The sequence below is a fragment of the Ambystoma mexicanum genome, chromosome 9 (assembly GCF_040938575.1).
Source record: "Ambystoma mexicanum isolate Mex_15411 chromosome 9, UKY_AmexF1_1, whole genome shotgun sequence".
Classification (NCBI taxonomy): Eukaryota; Metazoa; Chordata; class Amphibia; order Caudata; family Ambystomatidae; genus Ambystoma; species Ambystoma mexicanum.
The window spans coordinates 992,883,769-992,902,791 of NC_090931.1; the positions used below are offsets into that span (position 1 = coordinate 992,883,769).

The 19,023-nt window shown below is 41.8% G+C and overlaps 1 protein-coding gene across 1 annotated transcript in view; it reads right to left on the reverse strand.

Annotated features, from left to right (window-relative positions):
• The window catches only part of LOC138488874 (dynein axonemal heavy chain 11-like), a 2,478,284-nt gene that overhangs the window by 714,154 nt on the left and 1,745,107 nt on the right, over positions 1 to 19,023 (reverse strand). The window contains exon 31 of the mRNA XM_069616234.1: positions 18,792 to 18,938. Coding sequence (XP_069472335.1) covers positions 18,792 to 18,938 — 147 coding nt within the window. The remainder of the gene's footprint in view (positions 1 to 18,791; positions 18,939 to 19,023) is intronic.

The following is a 19,023-nucleotide window of genomic DNA, read 5'->3' on the forward strand; positions in this document are numbered from 1 at the left end:
ATCTAAGGAAATAAGACTAACTCTTTAATACATTCTGGGTAATGCCGTTATATCCGGGTTCTGCTGTTTCTGCTAGTAGGTTGCAGATACTGGGACGATTATTCTCTTTGCCTGAATAATAGATTGTCTCTTGCCTCTGGAAACAGTTCTCTTTTCCATATACAAAAATGTCAAATAAGGTAATAATTTCAGCAAGTCTCTTAATTTGCGTTTTCAAAATAAACAAGCTCCCAGTTTATGCCGCTTATTTGTTTCACTCCAGACGACATGTCGTTTCTTTGTCAGCATAAGCAGGAGTCCTCTGGCAACAACTTTGCGATCTGTCCCGGAAAGTTTACAATCTTCTCCGGTAATTCTGAAGTTCAACCTGCATCACAATACCATGCAGGAGCATGCTCATCTGTATAAAGTTCGCTGGGTCTCTGATGAAAGTGAGGAAATCAACACTGGCAGGTCTCCTCACAAGCTCTGGAAAGTCCTCAATTAGGCAAAAAAACACATTGCTTGCAAATCTGCTATCTTCTGGTGACAGGGACATTTGTCTTGTCTTTCCTGTACTCTGGAAGCAAAGGGAACTGCTCGGCAATCACAATGAGCAGCCTTTTCGCCTAATGTCTTTTCGTTTTCAGGATCTTGAAGAAATTCGGTGATGTTAGTGAGCCTCCTCACTAATGACGGGTACGATCTCAATACTAACTCGAAATAGATCAAAACCCCATTAGTGATGTCACTACTGTGTGACACCATAAGTAAGTCCAAATAAGGCTTCTGTGTTAAAAGATCCGGATACTGTATTTTCTTTCAATTTTTGTGTCCTCGATCAAAATTTGGCATATTCTTTCTTATCAAGGCTTCAGTGTGCCTCAGTCCAAAGTTCAAAGTCAACAGACTATGTTGTGGCTTATACTTGTAATTTTCTTCTTCACCCTGCAAATAGGATGCACAGAGTGTCCTTGTTTATGTCCTTATCCCCTTATTTTGCTCAGAGGAAATGTCCAAAATTAAGCCACAACTTTTGCACAAAAGATCTTTGCCTTTGCTTTGCTGGTCATGCATCCTTCTTCCTCGTCATGGATCTCGTCTGCATGTGCTCTGGTTCTTCCTCATTGTCTGTAGTCTCTACGCATTGGGTGAGGGCAGAGGATCTTCTCCATTGTATGGCTTGATGTCACCCAAAAAGACCCAAGCTCTTCTTCCCTGTAACTTGACTGCAGAGGGAGTGACGTCCTCCACTCTGAAGGGAACGTTGAACCTTGGCTCGTCCCACTTTTTTCTTGTGTGGTTTCTCAACAGGACCGTGTCCCCAGGGAACAAGTGTGGTACACGTAAACCCTGAACTTGATTTGTTGCAATATCTCCTGTGTTCTGTGCTGCCCTGCACCCTTCTTGCTGTTGCTGCAGCTGTCCTGAAATTACAGTAAGACAAGATGTCATGCAATTCAAGTAATTTTGCATTTCTGATCCTAACACTTCCCCTGTTGGCTGAGCATCACATCTAGCTCTATCTCGCGGTGTTAGTGGCATGTGCATCTTTCTGCCTGTCACGATTTCATGCAGCGTGAGATGGTGGTCAGAACCAGGTTGGTTTCTGAGCGCATACAGGGCCAGTGGAAGGCAGTGTAGCCACCCCTTCTTTAGAGTAAGCTTCAACTTGGCTATCCTTTCCTTTAACAAGCCATTGAGCTTCTCGCATATCCCATTTCCCTGAGGATGATACACCAAAGAAAATGTGTGCTTTATACCAAGCAACAATCTGATCTGTTCAAATACTGCATTAACAAAGTGAGGTCCATTGTCTGACCTCATGACCTCACATACTCCCCATCTGGGAAATACCTTCCTCACCAGAAATGTTGCCGCAAAGGTAGAGTCTGGGTGTGTACATGGACCTGCTTCTATCCATCTAGAGAATGGACACACCACAACAATTAGGTACCTGTACCCGTTACATACTTGAATAATATCGACATAATCGACATGCAAGTGCTGAAAAGGTCCATTGGGCCTTGGGATGACTCCTCTAATTACACATAGTGTATGCCCAGGCGTGAACTGTTGGCAGATTATACAGTTCACTATAAAAAATGCAACGTGTTCTGCCAAGTACGATATAAACCAGTCTTCGGCAATTGTCGCTGCTAGATTCTCTTTTGTCATGTGCACTGGATGGTGTAACTGTTCCAGTGCTATTTTCAATAAGGCTATAGGCATCACCGGTTTACCAGTGCTATCTTGTCACCACAAGCTCTCGGAGGGGTTTAAAGAATACCCTCGCCGCTTCCAGAGGTTTTTCTCTTCCTGTGGTGCCTCCCATTTGAGCTCCATTAACTGGGTTTTCTCCACATTACTGTAACATTCAGGTCCGCTTCGTGCAACAATCACTCTCCCATGCACATCAGTTATTTCCATATTCATTGTTGTTTCGTCTTTGGCTTCCGTGTCTGCTGCTTGATTTCCAGGTGAGATAAAATCTGTCCCTTTTGTGTGGGTGGCGCATTTCACGACCGCTATGCCCACTGGGAGTTGTAGTGCAGTGTAGTGTAATGAGCCTGTCCAATAAGGCTGCGTGCTGCACTGGCGTGCCATCCGCTCAGAGGTAGGCCCTCCTTTTCCAGCACGCTAGGCCTACGTGCACTGTTGAAGTCACATAGGCGGAGTCACTGTACACTGTCACTTCCTGGTCTGTGTGTGTCTCAAGTGCAAGTATCAACGCGAATAATTCTGCAGCTTGTGCTGAATAATGAGATAGTAATCGTGCACTAATGAGTACTCGAAATTTTCCATTTGCCATCTGCTTCATCACATCTGTTCCTGTATATCTCTGCCCATCATTTTGATCGATTCTCGAAGAACCATCAACGAAGACGATTTCTCCTTCTGCCAATGCATTTTCTTTCACTCTGGGTATCTCATCATAACATTCTTCATATTTCGCGCAGTCATGGATTGGCTCTCCTTCAGTAACTGGCTCTGCTATAAACATAGCTGGGTTCACTAGCTTACATCAAATTATTTTAATCGATGGATTTGATAAGATCACTTCATAAGCCGAAGCTCCCTGAGATGACAATGTGCCTTTCGGTTTCTCTAGAATGGCAAATAATGCGTGCTCGACGAACAACGTCTTTCAGCATCCCATCACAATGGTTGTAGCCTTCTCTATGGTGAACGCTACAGCAGCTAAACTCTGTTCGCAGGGGCAGTGACCTCTCATCACTGGGTCCAAATTCCCACTGTAGTATGCCAGGGGCTTGTACCCCAAAGTGGTTCTCTGGGTGAGTACTGCTGTCATAACACTGCCAATTCGTGTGTGAAAACAGGTAGAATTCCTCTGCATAATTGGGAATCCCTAAAACAGGTGCCGTGCAAATGGCCTTTTTTAGTTCAACAAACCCTTTTTCCATGGTCTCGGTCCACACAATTTTTTCTTTCATCACCTGTGCTTTCTTTAGGGTTTGTAACAAGGGCTTGGTATAAGAGCTGTAGTCAAAGACCCATGCCCTGACATAATTGCATAATCCTAGAAAACTCTGCATTTGTTTTATTGTGTGTGGCTTGACTGTGTTTAATATGGCTTCAGCCCTTTCAGTGGTAACCCTTTCCCCTCATGTGAGATTAACTGGCCTATGTACAGCACTTCTTGTTTACAATACTGTAGCTTCTCTTTGTCAACTTTATATCCTTTCTCAGCCAATACAGTCAATAGCTGAATAGAATCATTTCTGTACGTTTCCTCCTTCATGCTGCAATTTAAGATGTCATCCACATATTGCAAGACAACACTCTCTAATGCAACATTGCTTAAGTTCATCTGCAGGACTCTGTTGAAAATCGAAGGAGACTCGCAGTAGCCGCATCAGTCTGAACGTGAATGATGTCAAATCTTGTGAGTATTTGTGCAATGGGATTGAGACAAATGTGTTTTTCAAATCAATCACTGTGAAATAATTTGCCTCAACGGGTATATTACATAGGATTGTGGACGGGTTAGGGATTAGAGGGAACTCGGCCTCTACAATATCATTTATCGGGAGAAGATCTTGGATAAAACGGCAGGACCCTCCCTTTGATATTTTGATAGGGTAAACTGCTATGTTGCATGATGACTCTGACGTCACTAAAATACCTTGCTCCATCATAGCAGAAATTGTTTTGAAAATCCCTTCATCTGCTTCCCTTGACATAGAATACTGTCATGCTTTTGGTAAAATTGCTCCTGGTTTCAATTTAATCTTTACTTCTCCGACTCCTTTCAACAAGCCTAGGCCATAAGGGCCTGTAGTCCACACTGAGACAGGCTCCTTTGCCATGTCGTCATCAAAATATTCAGGGCATTTTTGTGCCAGCATCATTTTCTGGGCATTTCTCTTTTCATCATTTTCACCCAATAAATGAAATTCACCTCAACTGTCATTTCATCTACACCTGTTTGCTGTTCAAACAGATTGTCATCAGTGACGTCAGTCAATCTGTATCCTTCCTCAATGGCGATTACTGTGCACCATTGTCTGCCTTCGTCATCACAACCATCGATCAATGCCATTTTTCCTAGCACTATGGCTGTGTGTATTGCCAAGGGAAAAAGCTGTCCCTTTTCCTCATGCATAGGTATTCTTGGCTTAAATAGAAACTCATCTGGGGTTCTCATTGGTTTGTCTGTAAGGCCTGGTTGCCATGACTTTAATATGCACGCTCCATATGCGAATATTTCTGGTTCCAATGGAACAGCTCTCATAGCCGTTTGTCCTGCTTATGCTCGAATCATTTTGCATACGTTCAAATAATGCATTCCTAGAGTTGAACATACTATGCCATTCTCTGTGAACGAGATTGTCATGTTTGACTTTGTCATTAGGTCTCGTCCGAATATATTTACTGCGGTTTGTCTTGAATACAACAGTGGCACATTCATGTCACAATCTCCTATGGAAACTGGAAGTTCTTTTGTAAAAGGAACACAACTTGTTGCTCCTGTGAAGCCCTGAGTATTTATGGCATCGCCGGACAAAGAAAACTTGCCTTCACTTATACACAAGCGTGTTGCACCTGTGTCAACTAAGAAAGAATACTCTTTATCCCCTACATCTACCCTTGGTTCCTCGTGAGGGATTGGTATCACTGATAGGATAGAACACATCAGGTTTCCCAGTGAGCTGTCCTAGTCCATATATAACTTTGTCCCATGTTGAGTGACTGGACCTCCTCCATCACCAGTGCCATTTCCTATTCCAGAATTCAGCACCTGTCCTGTACTTGTTGTTTGTAACAGTAGCATCAGTGACTGTTGAGACTGTCCTTGTGGAAAATTGGTCATATTCTGAGGTTGCAAGCTTTGCTGCGCTCCCAGCACTTGCTGTTGCACCGTGTGATCTTGTGCAACTCCATTTCCACCCTGCTGTAAAAACACAGGTGGATTCACCATCCCTACTCTCATACGTTGGTTGTTTTGCACCATGCCTTGACTTCTGCATGTGCATGCTAGATGCCTTGTCATCCCACACGTCCAACATATTGGCGGTGGTCTGATTATTTGCCCGTTTGACATATCCTGATTGCCGTTTTGCATGATTTGGAAACCCCCCTGATTAATCTGCCATCCTCTTCCTCGAAAGCCTCTCCCCCTGGGGTAAAAACCATTATTGCTTTGATCAACTTGCCTTTGATTATTGACCTGCTGCTTGTTCGACCCATCTGTGTTAGTGATCATTGCCCCTTCAAGGACATATTTTGACAATTTCGTCTGCACTAATTTTGCCTTTTCATGCAGCCTCTTTTTTGCAATTTTTCTCTTGCAGCAGCCTGCTATAGTGTGCTATGGTCAACTGTATTTATATGGTAAAACACATGTATGGATTTCCCCCAAGATTCACGAGTTTCCAGCACCCAGGCATCTTGGAAATTCTGGATGTAAAGCAAAGGATCCTCTGACTCCTTCATTTTACGTGTCATTGTAGCTCCCATGTCTGAAGTATCCGGGTATAGCAATCGTAATGCTTTCCATACTGCGTGTCTGCAATTGTTAAACAGCGCTCCATCATGCACAGTATTAACTGTAGTCACACCAGGGTAACCTGCACGTGTCCACACATCGTCAGTGCTATCGCCAAGTATGGCAATTAAAAGACCCTTAATATCCCCAATATCTAACGTGTTCCCTCCCATCATTTTTTCTAACTCATGTATCAATTTTCCGGCTCCCGATGTCAACATTGGAAGCTTATTTTTTAGATTTTCCCGATCCATGTGTGGCCATGGTATATATTGTGGTTTTGTTCCTCCTTTTTCGAGTAACAGGAATTGTGACACATGGCACTCCTTTTCCTCTCTCATCATTTTTCTATCCACTGCAGGGGTAATATTCCTGCATCACCGTCTACCTGGCAATGTCCTTAGTCTGCTCACATTGGGTGGTGGAGACACCCCCCTCTGACCGTATGATACTATTTCGTGTCGGTGTGATTGTGTGGCTGACTCCGATGTCTTTGGTGCAGATCCACTAGAATCTGACCATCTTATTCCCTTTGCTCTAGAGAAGCATTTTTTGCGTCTTCTCTCATCTTTTCTTTCCTCACATGCCTCTCTTTTTGCATCCAATATTGTCTGTGCCCAATTTGTGCAACTTCTGTTATCCTCCTCATTCCTGTTTAGCATCAACCTATCTAGGGGCAGCTCTCTGTTTCTGCTATTTCAGGAGGCGTCCTCCTCAGTGTCGTACAAATGAGTGCTCTCAAAACGTTTGTCCTCTACTCTCCCTTGGGGTACCTGTTCTAGCCCCATTTCATCATATATTCTATCGATCGTCTCTCCGATGCTTTTGGTGTCGAAGTCATCTTCCATGTTTGCCCTAGATGTGCCTGGTACTAAATCGTACTCAGGAAAGAATTCTTCTATGTCGTCCCAGACTACTACTGGATCAGGTTTTTTATCCTCTCTTTCCAGATATTCAAGATCCCATGTTCTCTGTCTTTGCTTACCTTCTATGTCATCATCGAACTCTGTGCGCTTCCTCGCTTCCTCTCTGACCCTATCTTCTTCTTGTTTCCTTGCATTCATTTGCCCTTTGTATTTCCTCATCCCTTTGGCTTTTTATTCTTTTCTCCTGTATTTTTTGTTCTTCTTCTTCTATTCTCCTTTGTTCCTGCCTGTCCTGATCATCAGTTGTTCTTTGCTTATGATCTTGTTTTCTTTCTTGCTCCTCACGAAATAACTGCTCTCGTTTCTGTCTATCTTTTTTCTTAGTTCTTTCGTCTTTAAATCGGTTTTACTTTTCCTTCTCTTTCCTCTTTGAATCGTCTGGCTCTCCCTTTTGTCTCATGTCCTCAATGCCTTTACCATCGAGTTTCAATAAAATCGGACCTCCCATACATTTGTTCTGTGTGAATGCCATCTCATCAGTTCTGTCCACATCTCCTTTCCATCTCTTTCCTTCTCTACCTGTATCTAGAGATGTACTTGCTTGTGCTAGGTCTCCTTTTTCCTTTTCACGTCTCTCCTTGTCCTTCAGGACTTTGGAGGCAATATCGCTGTCTCTGCTTTTCTCTGGGCTTTCGTCATTAATTTGCATAGGTGACTCATATGACGGGTTGCTATATCACTTGGATGCTTTAATCTCCCTCAATGGGTATAATCCTTCATCTTTACTAGCTTTGCTTTTTGTTTCAGACGGGGCGGGTGGCGCAGAAGGCGTTTAACCCCCCTTTGTGCATATGTTAAGTATCCAATCAACCAGCGGCTCCACCTCCATTTCCTCTTGGTACATCTTCCAAAGCTCTAAACTAGCTAGGCACTTATCTAACATTTTGCCAGTATACGTGGCGTGCAAATATGTCGTCATGTGTTGCAGGACCGTTTTAGATAGTGATCCGCCTTGGGACCATGACAAAAACATTTTATTTTCGTTTCCTTTAACCCATTCTGCACTGTACTTCTTCAGCTTAGGTGCATGTTTTGCCAACTGTTTGCACAAGTATACTAATGGTTTAACATCCTGCATGCTTAACCCTTTGTATCCTCTCCTTATATAACACTTTGTTATGCTTTACGTTTCACAAACAAGGTCAACAATATGAGCAAATACCAATCGTCGCAAGCTCCAATTCCGTTCTTTCACAAAAGATTTTACTTTTACTTTTCAAACAACAACCATCAATCCATGCCATACAACATTTTGTCTATTCAATCACACAATTTTCACGCTATTTTCCCCCAAAAATGTGAGTTTGGAGTGGTATCCAGAAAGAATGACTTCAGTGGAATTGCCAGGCGAAACAGAAAACCCTAAGACAGTGGCCCAGTTGTTCTCAACTTTATCACTGACAGGGGTAGCGAAGGATGTGGCAGACTTGCATAGGGTGCTGGCTGGATGCCTTTAACTTGCATTTCGGAAGGACTCTCCAATCAATCACATTCAGTGTGAGATTTGTCCATGGCGATGACATAGGTGTTTTTCCTCTCTTGGTTGGTGATGTCAACTCCTTCTCCTGCTCAGTTGTGCCCTTGGACGTACAGCATCTGTCTGCAGTGTCTCCTTTCAGCAAAGGTGAAATTGGCAGAATCGGTGGCCGGGAGAGAGAGGGTGGCCCAGTAGCAAGCCCAAAGAATTCACCTCTCAGGGGCTCAGAGCACTTAAGCAAGTAAATGGATGATGGATTGGACAAAGTGGAAGGCATTGTTCACAGCAAAAAAACATTGTAGCGCCAAAATATCCCAGAGCCAAGAGGTCCCTGTACCCCACTGGCTGCACCCAACAGTGCACACCAAAAGGGGACCCACCTGTGTCAAAACAGCTGCTCCAGAATGTCAGGTGGTGAATTGGTCGCACGTAAACATCCTGCTCTGCCTTGCCTGAACCTCACGGCATGACCCTGCTGGTACTGTGCCTGCTGCTGGTGGGAGTTGCGGGGGCCCCCAGGCCCTGCTACGCCACTGCACGCCCCGCAGCTAGGAGCTTGCGGTTTAAAAAGAATGTAAAATCAAAATATGTTTTTCAAATGTTTTTTATACAGCAGTTGTAAGGAGACCACAGAGGTTGCACCTGTGACCCTCAGAGGTTGCAGGTACCACCCCAAAATTACGTCCATGATGATTAGGTACAAGCTAAAGAAATCTGGCCAGCATAGTTCCTCAACAATAAGAAAGCAAAAGAGAAGCGTCTTGCATAAACAATAGAAAAAGGAAATGAGGAAACATTCTCCAAGCCAACTGTAAACCAGAAAATTAAGAAAACATTTGAGAAATAAAGGGAGACTTGGTCACATATTGCAATCTCGGAAATGCTGAACAATGCCCTAGCCTTAACCCAAGTTTGTTAAACGTCAATCCCAAGGGTAATCACAATTAAAGTGTGGTTACTCAAATGGATGCATGTTGGAAAGCCAAGTCTAAATTACTTTAAGGGATGCTGTCAGAGAAGTTAGGTCTTATGAAGAACTAAGTATGAGGCAGATTGGAAAACGGAGTCTTATTGATCCCTAGAAGTATTGTCATTGAATCCAACTCTTACTGCAAATTAAATATGATGCATGTTGGGATGGAGAAGTCTTATTGATTACAAGAGGCATTGTAATTGAATCCCAGTTGTATCAAAAATAAACAATGCATGCTGGGAACTGATTTATTTTGTTTAAAAAGCAGCATTGTATTTGAATATTACAATCATCAAGAAAATAAGCAGACACAAGTACAAGATAAATATGTCTGTTTGACCTGAGATTTATCTTGAAAAAAGTCTGACAAAACAAACAAGTGCATTTTGGGAAAATAAGTCATAATGTTGGAAGAGACGTTATTACTGAGTTTAAAGAAAGTGTGAGAGGTCAACTGTTGTATGGTAGAAAACAGAGTCTGGTCACTCCCAATATGCATTGCTATTGAACCTACATTATTTTCAAAGTAGAAATGCCAAAACAAAACCACTGTGACTGTAAAATACAAAGCCTTCAACCACGAAGATTGAGACATAGGAAAACTAAAGGGAAACCGGGGTTGACTGGAACCCATAAACATTGACTGTTGGCTTGGTAATTGGTAGGAACTTTTCCAAGGTGGTTAGTGTTGTCCCCAAACTAGTTCCCCCAGACATGTGTTTTAGCTCAAACAGAGTTTTTTAGGCAACAGCTCTGACTGTGTTCCTATTAGCTCATAGGTGGTCCGGAGATGTTGAACAGAAGTATCTAGCAAGGTTCTATTATAGATCAAGCATGATCTGTTATCTTAACCTACTAAAACCTACAGAGATTGATGTAGTCAGATGTTCAAGCAATGTTCCAAATATTTGTGAGCTCCATCTTCTTTTCATTACTAATTCTGTCAGCTTTGTGCCATCTGCCCTCCCTTCCTTCTGTGCTTGTGAATGAGGGATAACATTCTGTTCCACCATTCTAAGAATTAGTTTAGCTACAATTTTCCTAAAGTGAGTGGAGTGCTTATTTGACATTTCAGCAAATTACCTTGCCATGCTTTTGCATCTCTATTAAGCAGCCCCCACCTGGTATATGAATGAGAACATACAGAAGAAAAGGTATTCATGCTTGCTAAGTGTATCTTCCCTGTTGCCAGTTGATCCTCTTCAATTCTCTGCATGCCTTCCAAATTCATAGAGGAACTACGGTCACCATGGGCAATTTGGTAGGTCAATATTAAATGATCCCATCTCCTCTCTGGTTCCTATGATGTTACTTAGTCGAAGTAAGGCTACTACATTTAATAATAGGAAGGTCCTGCCCAGTTATAATTTATTAACCCAAGAAGCCCAATCTCACAAATAGCCTCAACAAACTGCAGTTGCCTCCACAATTCTCCAAGCTTTTGGAAATCACCCAAAGGCTGACACTGGTCCAGGGGCTGATTTTTGCAAAGAGCTCTCTTTCCACCCATAGAATGTAGACGTATTAGGTCACAGTCACATTGATGGCTCGTTAATAGATTTGGAGGTGTCTTGGGTGGATACATGCTCCTTTGGGCAGACCGGGTTGGATGACAAAGATGGCGTGAATTGCAAGAAAATAAATTGCTACACAGCGTGCAAATCCCCCTGAGCATTCAGTATGGCACTACACCAGCACCAATTGCTCCCTATGCTGCACCACCAGTACAACAATACACTACAGTGGAGGTTTGACAGGGGAGTAGGGAGACAATATGAGGGTGAATAGCTTGCTTATTTTTCTAAAGCATTTACTAGCTGTTTTTCCTGGGATTTTGAGTAGTGCACGTTCTTTTGCTCCTGCAAACACATGTTCCCAAAACGTTTCTGAACCATTTGTCTACTGTGCCTGTTCCATGTTATGTTATGTTATTTGATATAATCACTTTGATCGGCATCACCCAGCAAATCCCGACCACTTGGAAAGAAAGCATTGTGGTTCCTGTCTACAAGAAAGGTAGCAGGTAGGATCCAAGCAATGACAGGCTATTGGCAATGCTCAATGCCCATGCAAATATAAGAATTAAACAACTGTATTCTGGAAAATAACATCATTCCAATGAAAAATATAGGGTTCAGGAGAGGCTCTGACATGGCTAATAATGAGTTGTCATTGATTACTATCATTGAGCAGGACTGGTTGATTAGGAAGTTACAAGTCTATGTAGCATTTGTTGATTGCAGTGCAGCTTTTGAAACTGTTGATTGGGGTAGGCTGTGGAAGAAGCTGATCGAAAAGAGCATTCCATGGTATGATCATTGCTCTTCATGAAAATACTAAAGTCAGAGTGAGAATGAATCAAGTTGGAGAAATGAGTAAATGGATCAATACTTGCTCTGGTCTAAAGCAAGGCTGCATCCTATCTCCCACACTGTTCAACCTTCATCTGGACGATTTAGGACAGGGGCTTATGAATTCTAACTCTATCCCACCTAAGTTGGGCAGTACTGGTGTTCAGTGGCTTGCATATGCTGATGATTCGGCAATGCTGGATTTAACTAGTAAGGGATAGCAGGCCCTGGTGGACCACTTACAAGAGTATGCTATGATTAACTCCCTAAAAATCAATACCCGTAAAACTAAAATTATAGTGTTTTTTCCTCAAAACCACTCTGTGAAAGGCCGAAAGGTGAGTAACTGGACATTAAATAGCGACCACATTAAGATTGTCAACTCCTACAAATATTTGGGTGTGATGGACTCTAGGTTGGATGGCAAATTGCATATACAATATGTCCATTTTAGGACTGCACAGGTTACTGGTGCCATTAAATGTTCGACTTACAAGGCAGGAGGCTATTCGGTGGGAATCATCCTTAAGATGTATTATAGTAAGATTATTCCTATTATACTCTATGGGGTAGAGTTTTGGGGGATACAGATGGCGCCTAGACATTCAATGCTGGAAAGATGTATCCACCGTAGGCTCCTGTGACTAAGCAATAACATTTTGGCTGAATATATACTCCTGGAATATGACATCATTAGTGTCAAAGCCAAAATCTATCTACATAGTCTTCATACGTACTGGAACATTATTAATGCTACAATGGGCAGTTTGCTATGGTCACTTAGGGATGCATTGATTAGTAAAAATGGGTTTATGAAAACTAGCCATATACACTGTTTATTAGAGGAGGCAATGCAGTGGACTAAGGTGAGGTTTATATGTTTATGTAGGTTTATACAGGTGCAGCACACTGGTCTTGGAAGCAAGACCATGCAGAGCAACAGAGGTTTGAATCCCGGATCCTCACTTAGAAACCAAACTCAGGAATGGTATTAGTTGTATTGTAAAAAAACAATATAAATAAATAAATATCATTGGTCCACACAGAAACTCTCTTGCACATAGGGAGTTACTGAAAATGTGGAATGGATGTCCAATTCAATTATAATATGACCTTTTCCAATAGAAAGAAATCATTTCATAAAGGTACTTTCTTTTTTTATCCTTTAATCATAAATACAGGCAAATATGTTATTCCAATGCATTTTGGAGAAGCTTCCTTCATTGGGAAAACATCTAGAAATAATCATGAAATACAATTAGAATACAGTTACATTGAGTAGAATATTATATATATGCACCAAATGCCCACAATTCATACCATCCTCAGCTGTGTCTTCATTAACAAAACTGTACAAAATAGAAAAGATAAAATGCCAATTCAGTATTTACAAATAATTATAATCATAAACATAAAATAAACCACTCTCCAAAGAAGAGTATCAAGGTTAAAAAATCAAAGCAGTCATAACTGAGAAAATCTCTCTAGGAAAAAACACTTCTTGAAAAATCTGTAAACGCTCCCTTTATTAGGTTCTTGTAAATGGAAACGTGGGGCTCTTTCCAAATCCTGAAAGGTAATATGTATTCAATTGCCATATAACTCCTCTAGTGTGATGAGCATTGTCAAAAGAAATGATAGATAATCTATAAAATGCACCTGTGTCCAACACGTGAATGTGTTGTCTGATGTGTGATAGATCCTTCAGCTGTGCAGCAAAAACTGTACAAAAGCAACCTTCTATACAAAAATTCTAAGAATTAAGAAAGTGGGAACTCACTCATATAATCATTTATAACTACAATTGTTTTTATGTTAATGTCAAATTTGAGTAAGTTAGCAGCAACATTCATAGAAAATGCATATACACCTACATTCTGACATAACATAAGAAAAAGGGTTTTTGGAATAGACATCAATATTTTATATTACAAAGTCACATGACAACATTCAATTATACACACACACACTATCAACACAACCCATCACAACCACCATAGATGCAATAGATGTAAATATATATTGTACAAAACATGCATTTGTTGTGCAAAACCAGCAATTTCAAGTACAAAGAAGCAATCACGTGACTCGTGTTTCCACTTTAGTAATTGTAAGCATTTTGTTTTAGAAGGTTGCTTTTGTATAATTCTTGGATTTTGACAGATAGCTATACCAGCACATTTTTGCTGGATGACCTCAGGTGCTTGCCTTGTGTAGTAAGAACTGTGCTAGGCTGGTGCTGTGTATGTGTGCAGTGATGTCATCTATGCAGTGACACCACCATGATAACAACTATGTTTTGCTAACACAGCCCTTGTATAAAAACAAAACAAAAACAGTGACAATATAAAATAATAGTTAAATTTGAAAAATATGAACATGTTGGGATAACTTTATAGTGCTGCAGTGATTAAAGGAATTTGAATCACTTTAAATAAGGTTATGACACCATCACACATCCCAATCTGAAACCCTTTGCTGCCAGCACATGCATGGCTATCTCTACAGTTAATACCCCAAGACATTCAAGGATGTGTATAAACATATGCTGAAAAATCTGAAACAAATAAATTACTCTTACTGAAGATAATTAAAATAAGTAAAAAGGTAAACCATTGTAGTTACCAGGGCAGTTGCTAGGTTTGGAAAAGACCCGGGGCTAAGCTGATGTCGGAACTGTTGGGACTGGGGGCTAGCTAGTCTTTTGGCTGTAGCTCCTGAGATTCTATCTGGGGCTACAACCAAAACATCAGGGGCTATAGCCCCCTTGTTCCCCCCTGGTAGTTACATACAATGGAATTAGAACTGTGTGTGCTACCACAGTGCAGGTGAACTGTAACTACTTAGAAATGTTCATCAATATTCATATGAATATTATTTCAGTGTAATATAGTCCTTCTCGCAAAAAACAATTCCGATTACACTCTCAATTCATGCCACAAGGCAGTGTTGAATACAATCAGTCTATCCAAAAGGCTTCTCTTTGGTCCAGAAAACGAGAAAAGCTATTGTTTCATTGATCTGTCTGTATTATCTATAGGATCTGAAATCTCATCTGAGATATTTGATGTCCTATTTTCAATAAAGTGTCTTGTTATTGAGGATTTCATATAACATGTTCGCAAATTTGAACCACATTCATTCTAGCAAATGTTTGTCATCCTGGATGACTGTGCCACATAGTATTTACCACACAGACATCTAATACTATAAATGATACCTGAAGTTCCACAAGAAGCAACATCCTGCAGCCTAATATTCTCTCTTGTACATGGATGGCATACAACACTACCTTTTCTAATGTTGCCACATTTTGGAAAGGTGTGTATTATTTTAGTAGTAGTCTTGGATTTTGCAACATCTGTACATATTGTGATGAATCGAGGGAATTGGCCCATTCTCCCCATGGGGGAAACACCCACCCACCTTTAAGGCTAGGGAGGTGAGTCCACTTTGCCAGATCCTCCCTATGGTCTGGGCAAGCAGTACCTCACTGGGAGGAACTCCCCCTTAGGTGACAAGGACTTTTATTCCTCTGAGGAACTCCCTAAACCATTCCCCATGGTAGCAGACATAGAACTGTCTGAATTGAAGAACAATATAAAATCCAGACACTTGACTGAAGATCAAATATGTGGTTGCCTCCAGAAAAAGGGTTCTGTCACCTTAAAGAGAGACATCCAGTCAACTGGGATGAGTGAACTGAAAAAGGAGGACATGCCAAGACAAGGAAGAAAGATGCATATCCCTCCCTCCTTATTTTTTCCCCTTGACTATCTCCCTCCCCTCCCTTGCCTCCCCACTCTCACCCTTCCCCTTCCCTCCTCCGACTCATCACCACCCCTCCCTCTACCAGTCCTACTCCACTATTCTCCCTATCTCCTTCAGTTAATTGCCCTTCTCACTGTTTTGTTGATTGATTCATATTGTAATTTTGCTTCCACCGTTATATTGTTTATGTTTTTATGTATTAAGTTGTTCCACTGTACAGCGCTTTGGTGTAAGGCGCTCTATAAATCAATAAATACAAATACAAATATGCAAGCAGGGGAGGCCCGCTTTACATGTAGCACCTGAGAGAGGTGGAGTCGAGGAGAGCAGTAGAGCCTTTGACTTTCAGAAGTGTTCTGACAGCCAGAACGGAGTGCTGGAGACCTTGCGCTTGCCTGCATCAAGAGACGGGAGAGCAGGGGATACCTATCCCGGTTGTGGCATGACCGCAATGACTTCATAGTGGGTGGTACGCCCGTCCAATGACTCCAAAACCTTCAGGCTAAGAATTCAGTGAACAAGCAGCTTACCCACAGTGATAACGGGATGCTGAGCGAGAGAAATCAGTGACTGGTGAACAAGTGGAAACGAAAAGACAAAGAGGCAGAACGAACAAGAAGAATCCAAGTGAGTGCAGGCCCCAGAGAAGTTTCCCTGTTAGTCCAGAGGTAACAGGGAGAACGAGAGGGCCGGGAGGCCACCGGGGAATCGTTATTCTACAGGAGAAACTCAGCCCAGTAAAATGTGCGGTGTATTGAATGTAAAGTTGATGACGGTGAACTTGAATAATGTGAGAATCCGAGCCACAATTGAATCTGAGAAAGAGATCGTCAATATCTGAAGACCGACATCATGACAAGGAGAGAAAGTATTCCTAAGTTTGACAGAGAATGGGATATGTCACAAAGAGAATTCTATGAGGTAAAGTCCACAGACACTCATGAGAGAAAAGATACACAAAACAAACCACAGCAAGTAAGGGTGGACATTAATTTCCAAGACAGCATACCATTCATAAGAAAGTGTATGTTACAGAATCCTCCAAGACCTTATAGTCTGAATCAAAGGATAATGCAAAGTTCAAATAGGGGTTCCTGGACAACAACCCCGAAAGAGAAAGAAAAGCCCAAAGACCTGGTGAAAGAATTACGAGAACAGGGGTGTCAAGAGACTATTTATGAATATCCTATTAGCAAGAACTCTGAAGCAGAAGGAGAAACATTGCTCAAAGACACGATCAGGAGAAGGGAAGCATTCTACTGACCTTTGTTAGAATAGTAGTAGGGTCCATTAGACTTCGCTTTTGAACAGCAGACTTATGCATTGGGACATTTCCTGATAACTGACAAGCGCCTTAGTTATTTACATTATGTAAGGAACTCATGGTGGCAGCAGTAAAGACAGACACAAGTGATCACAGTTCAAGGGTGTTTATTAAACTGTATAGGTGGGGTGGAAAACACCTAATCTAAACTTAAATCTAAGATGGGAGCAAGCTATGACTATAAAATAATAATAAAGCAGTCCTAGTGGCGTCTTGTCAGATAAAAGGGCCTATATTATTTAAAAAACTATTGCCAATCCGTACAACTAAATGCTAAAAAGTGTGGGATAAGCGTCACAAGAAAGTAGGAAGGGTTCACAAATGATGGGTCCGGATGTGGTAGCCAGGGGGCTCCCTTCCCCATGTTTTGAGCATGGGACAAGGAGGGACTCCTGAGTACAGCATGCACTTGAGCTTTCCCAGCATGAGACAACAGTTCCTCTCCCAGCTATCAGGCGAAATGGTTGCTAACAAATGCTGTAGACACAACCCTCCTGACTGAAATCCAGCAAGTCCTAAACGTCCTCTTAGTGTGAATAAAAACAGCTGGATATAAAAGTGGTGAAATGGGGTTCTTAAAATGGAAAACTCAGAGGTACAGTTGTGAGCCAAGCGAAATGGCAGCACTCCGGGGAAGGTACTGTTCCCGGAGCCCTATTTTCTATAATTTTGCACTGGAAATCTGCACTTTAAAATGAACAAATGCTGTTAGTTGTGCCTCATGAAGCCATGGTCCCATGAGAAAGTTGCTAGCTTGTGATCGTAACCAGCGTTGCATGCGAGTTGGAGTGCCAGTATCATCTTGGCAGTATCCGTGAGAAGACCCAGTTCAACCAGAGTGATTGACCACTCTGAGGCAATTTGGTACGTTAATTAAAGAGCCTTCTTGGACATGAGTTTCTTCCAACATTAACACAACATATAAAAAACACTTCACAAGTCAAACCTTGACTCTCAACACAAAAGCTCTTCACATTCTACCCGAAGCCGGGCTGCAAAACTGCTTTAGTATGCTTGTACTGACTGTGGCCTTGTCCTTCCTTACTGTTGCTGTCCCAGCAGTGACGCAGCAGAGAACCGACACAGGCTCACCACGATGCTGCCTCACAGCTAGAGAAATGACAGGGTTCGGACCACAAGCCAGGCCCCCGTATTGCTTTATTAACATCAATGTCACATCAAAATCAGACGGTTAATTCTGCCAATATGTTGACTAGATCTTAGTAGTTATGAAGAGGTTCTTCTCTAAGTGAGTGTTAAAGTGCACCTGTTATTCACTGCCCTTCACCCCCCAAGCTTTTTATGGATCAAATAATGATATTCCCATCCCAGTACATGAACCTTTGTCACCTGACTCCTGGGAGGGACAGTGGGCTTTGCTAGGAAGACAAAACAGTTTGGAAAAAGAACAGAGCCGATACTAAAGGAACTTTATAGAAATGCACAAAAGAGTTTGTTCTCAAATGTTGCGCTCTTTTGTGTTTCTAAATTGTATGTCAGTGTAATTGTTGCAAACAGCAGCAATTCTTCAAAGGAATTGTTGCTCTACAAAACCAATCGGTTTGTACAAGAGTATTTTTGTTCAAAACAAAAAAAATTGGTTCACTAAAACAAAGTAATGTTCACTTCGTAAATCTACACCTTAAAGAAAATTCTCTCTCATTGCCTCTTTGGCAAAATAGCAATTTTGGGGCATTTTCAACCCAACTCGCTGTGCTCAAGAAGAAGAAAATGCCTCGCAGTCCGAATGATGACATACCAATATGTTACTTTCCTGCTATGCACAATTTGTTGCAGCTGAATGTGTAGGAATGCATAGTGTGCCACATATCAATTCTGTCGACTTCAAGGCCAAGCTGACATGTGCACACTACAGAAACACATTATAGCAAATGCCCATCAAATATAATTTGCCTCCACAAACACATGCACCGGCGCATGATGTGATACCAAGTATGTCTAGAGGATGCCAGTACACACCCTCTGCTCCTCAGCGTCCGCGACAGACTTCTCCTGATTCAGCTTTCCAGTCTGCTCTCCTATTTTGGCGATGAGAGCTTCCGTGTCTTTGTTCCTCTGATGAAGTTCCACCTCTTGAGTTGCCAGTTTAAACTTCAAATCTTCCACCTGGAGTTATGCAAAACAGACCAACTTCATTATGTTTTAAAAAGCTTTCAATTAAACTAAAACACTCAGTTAAAAGAAACGGCGC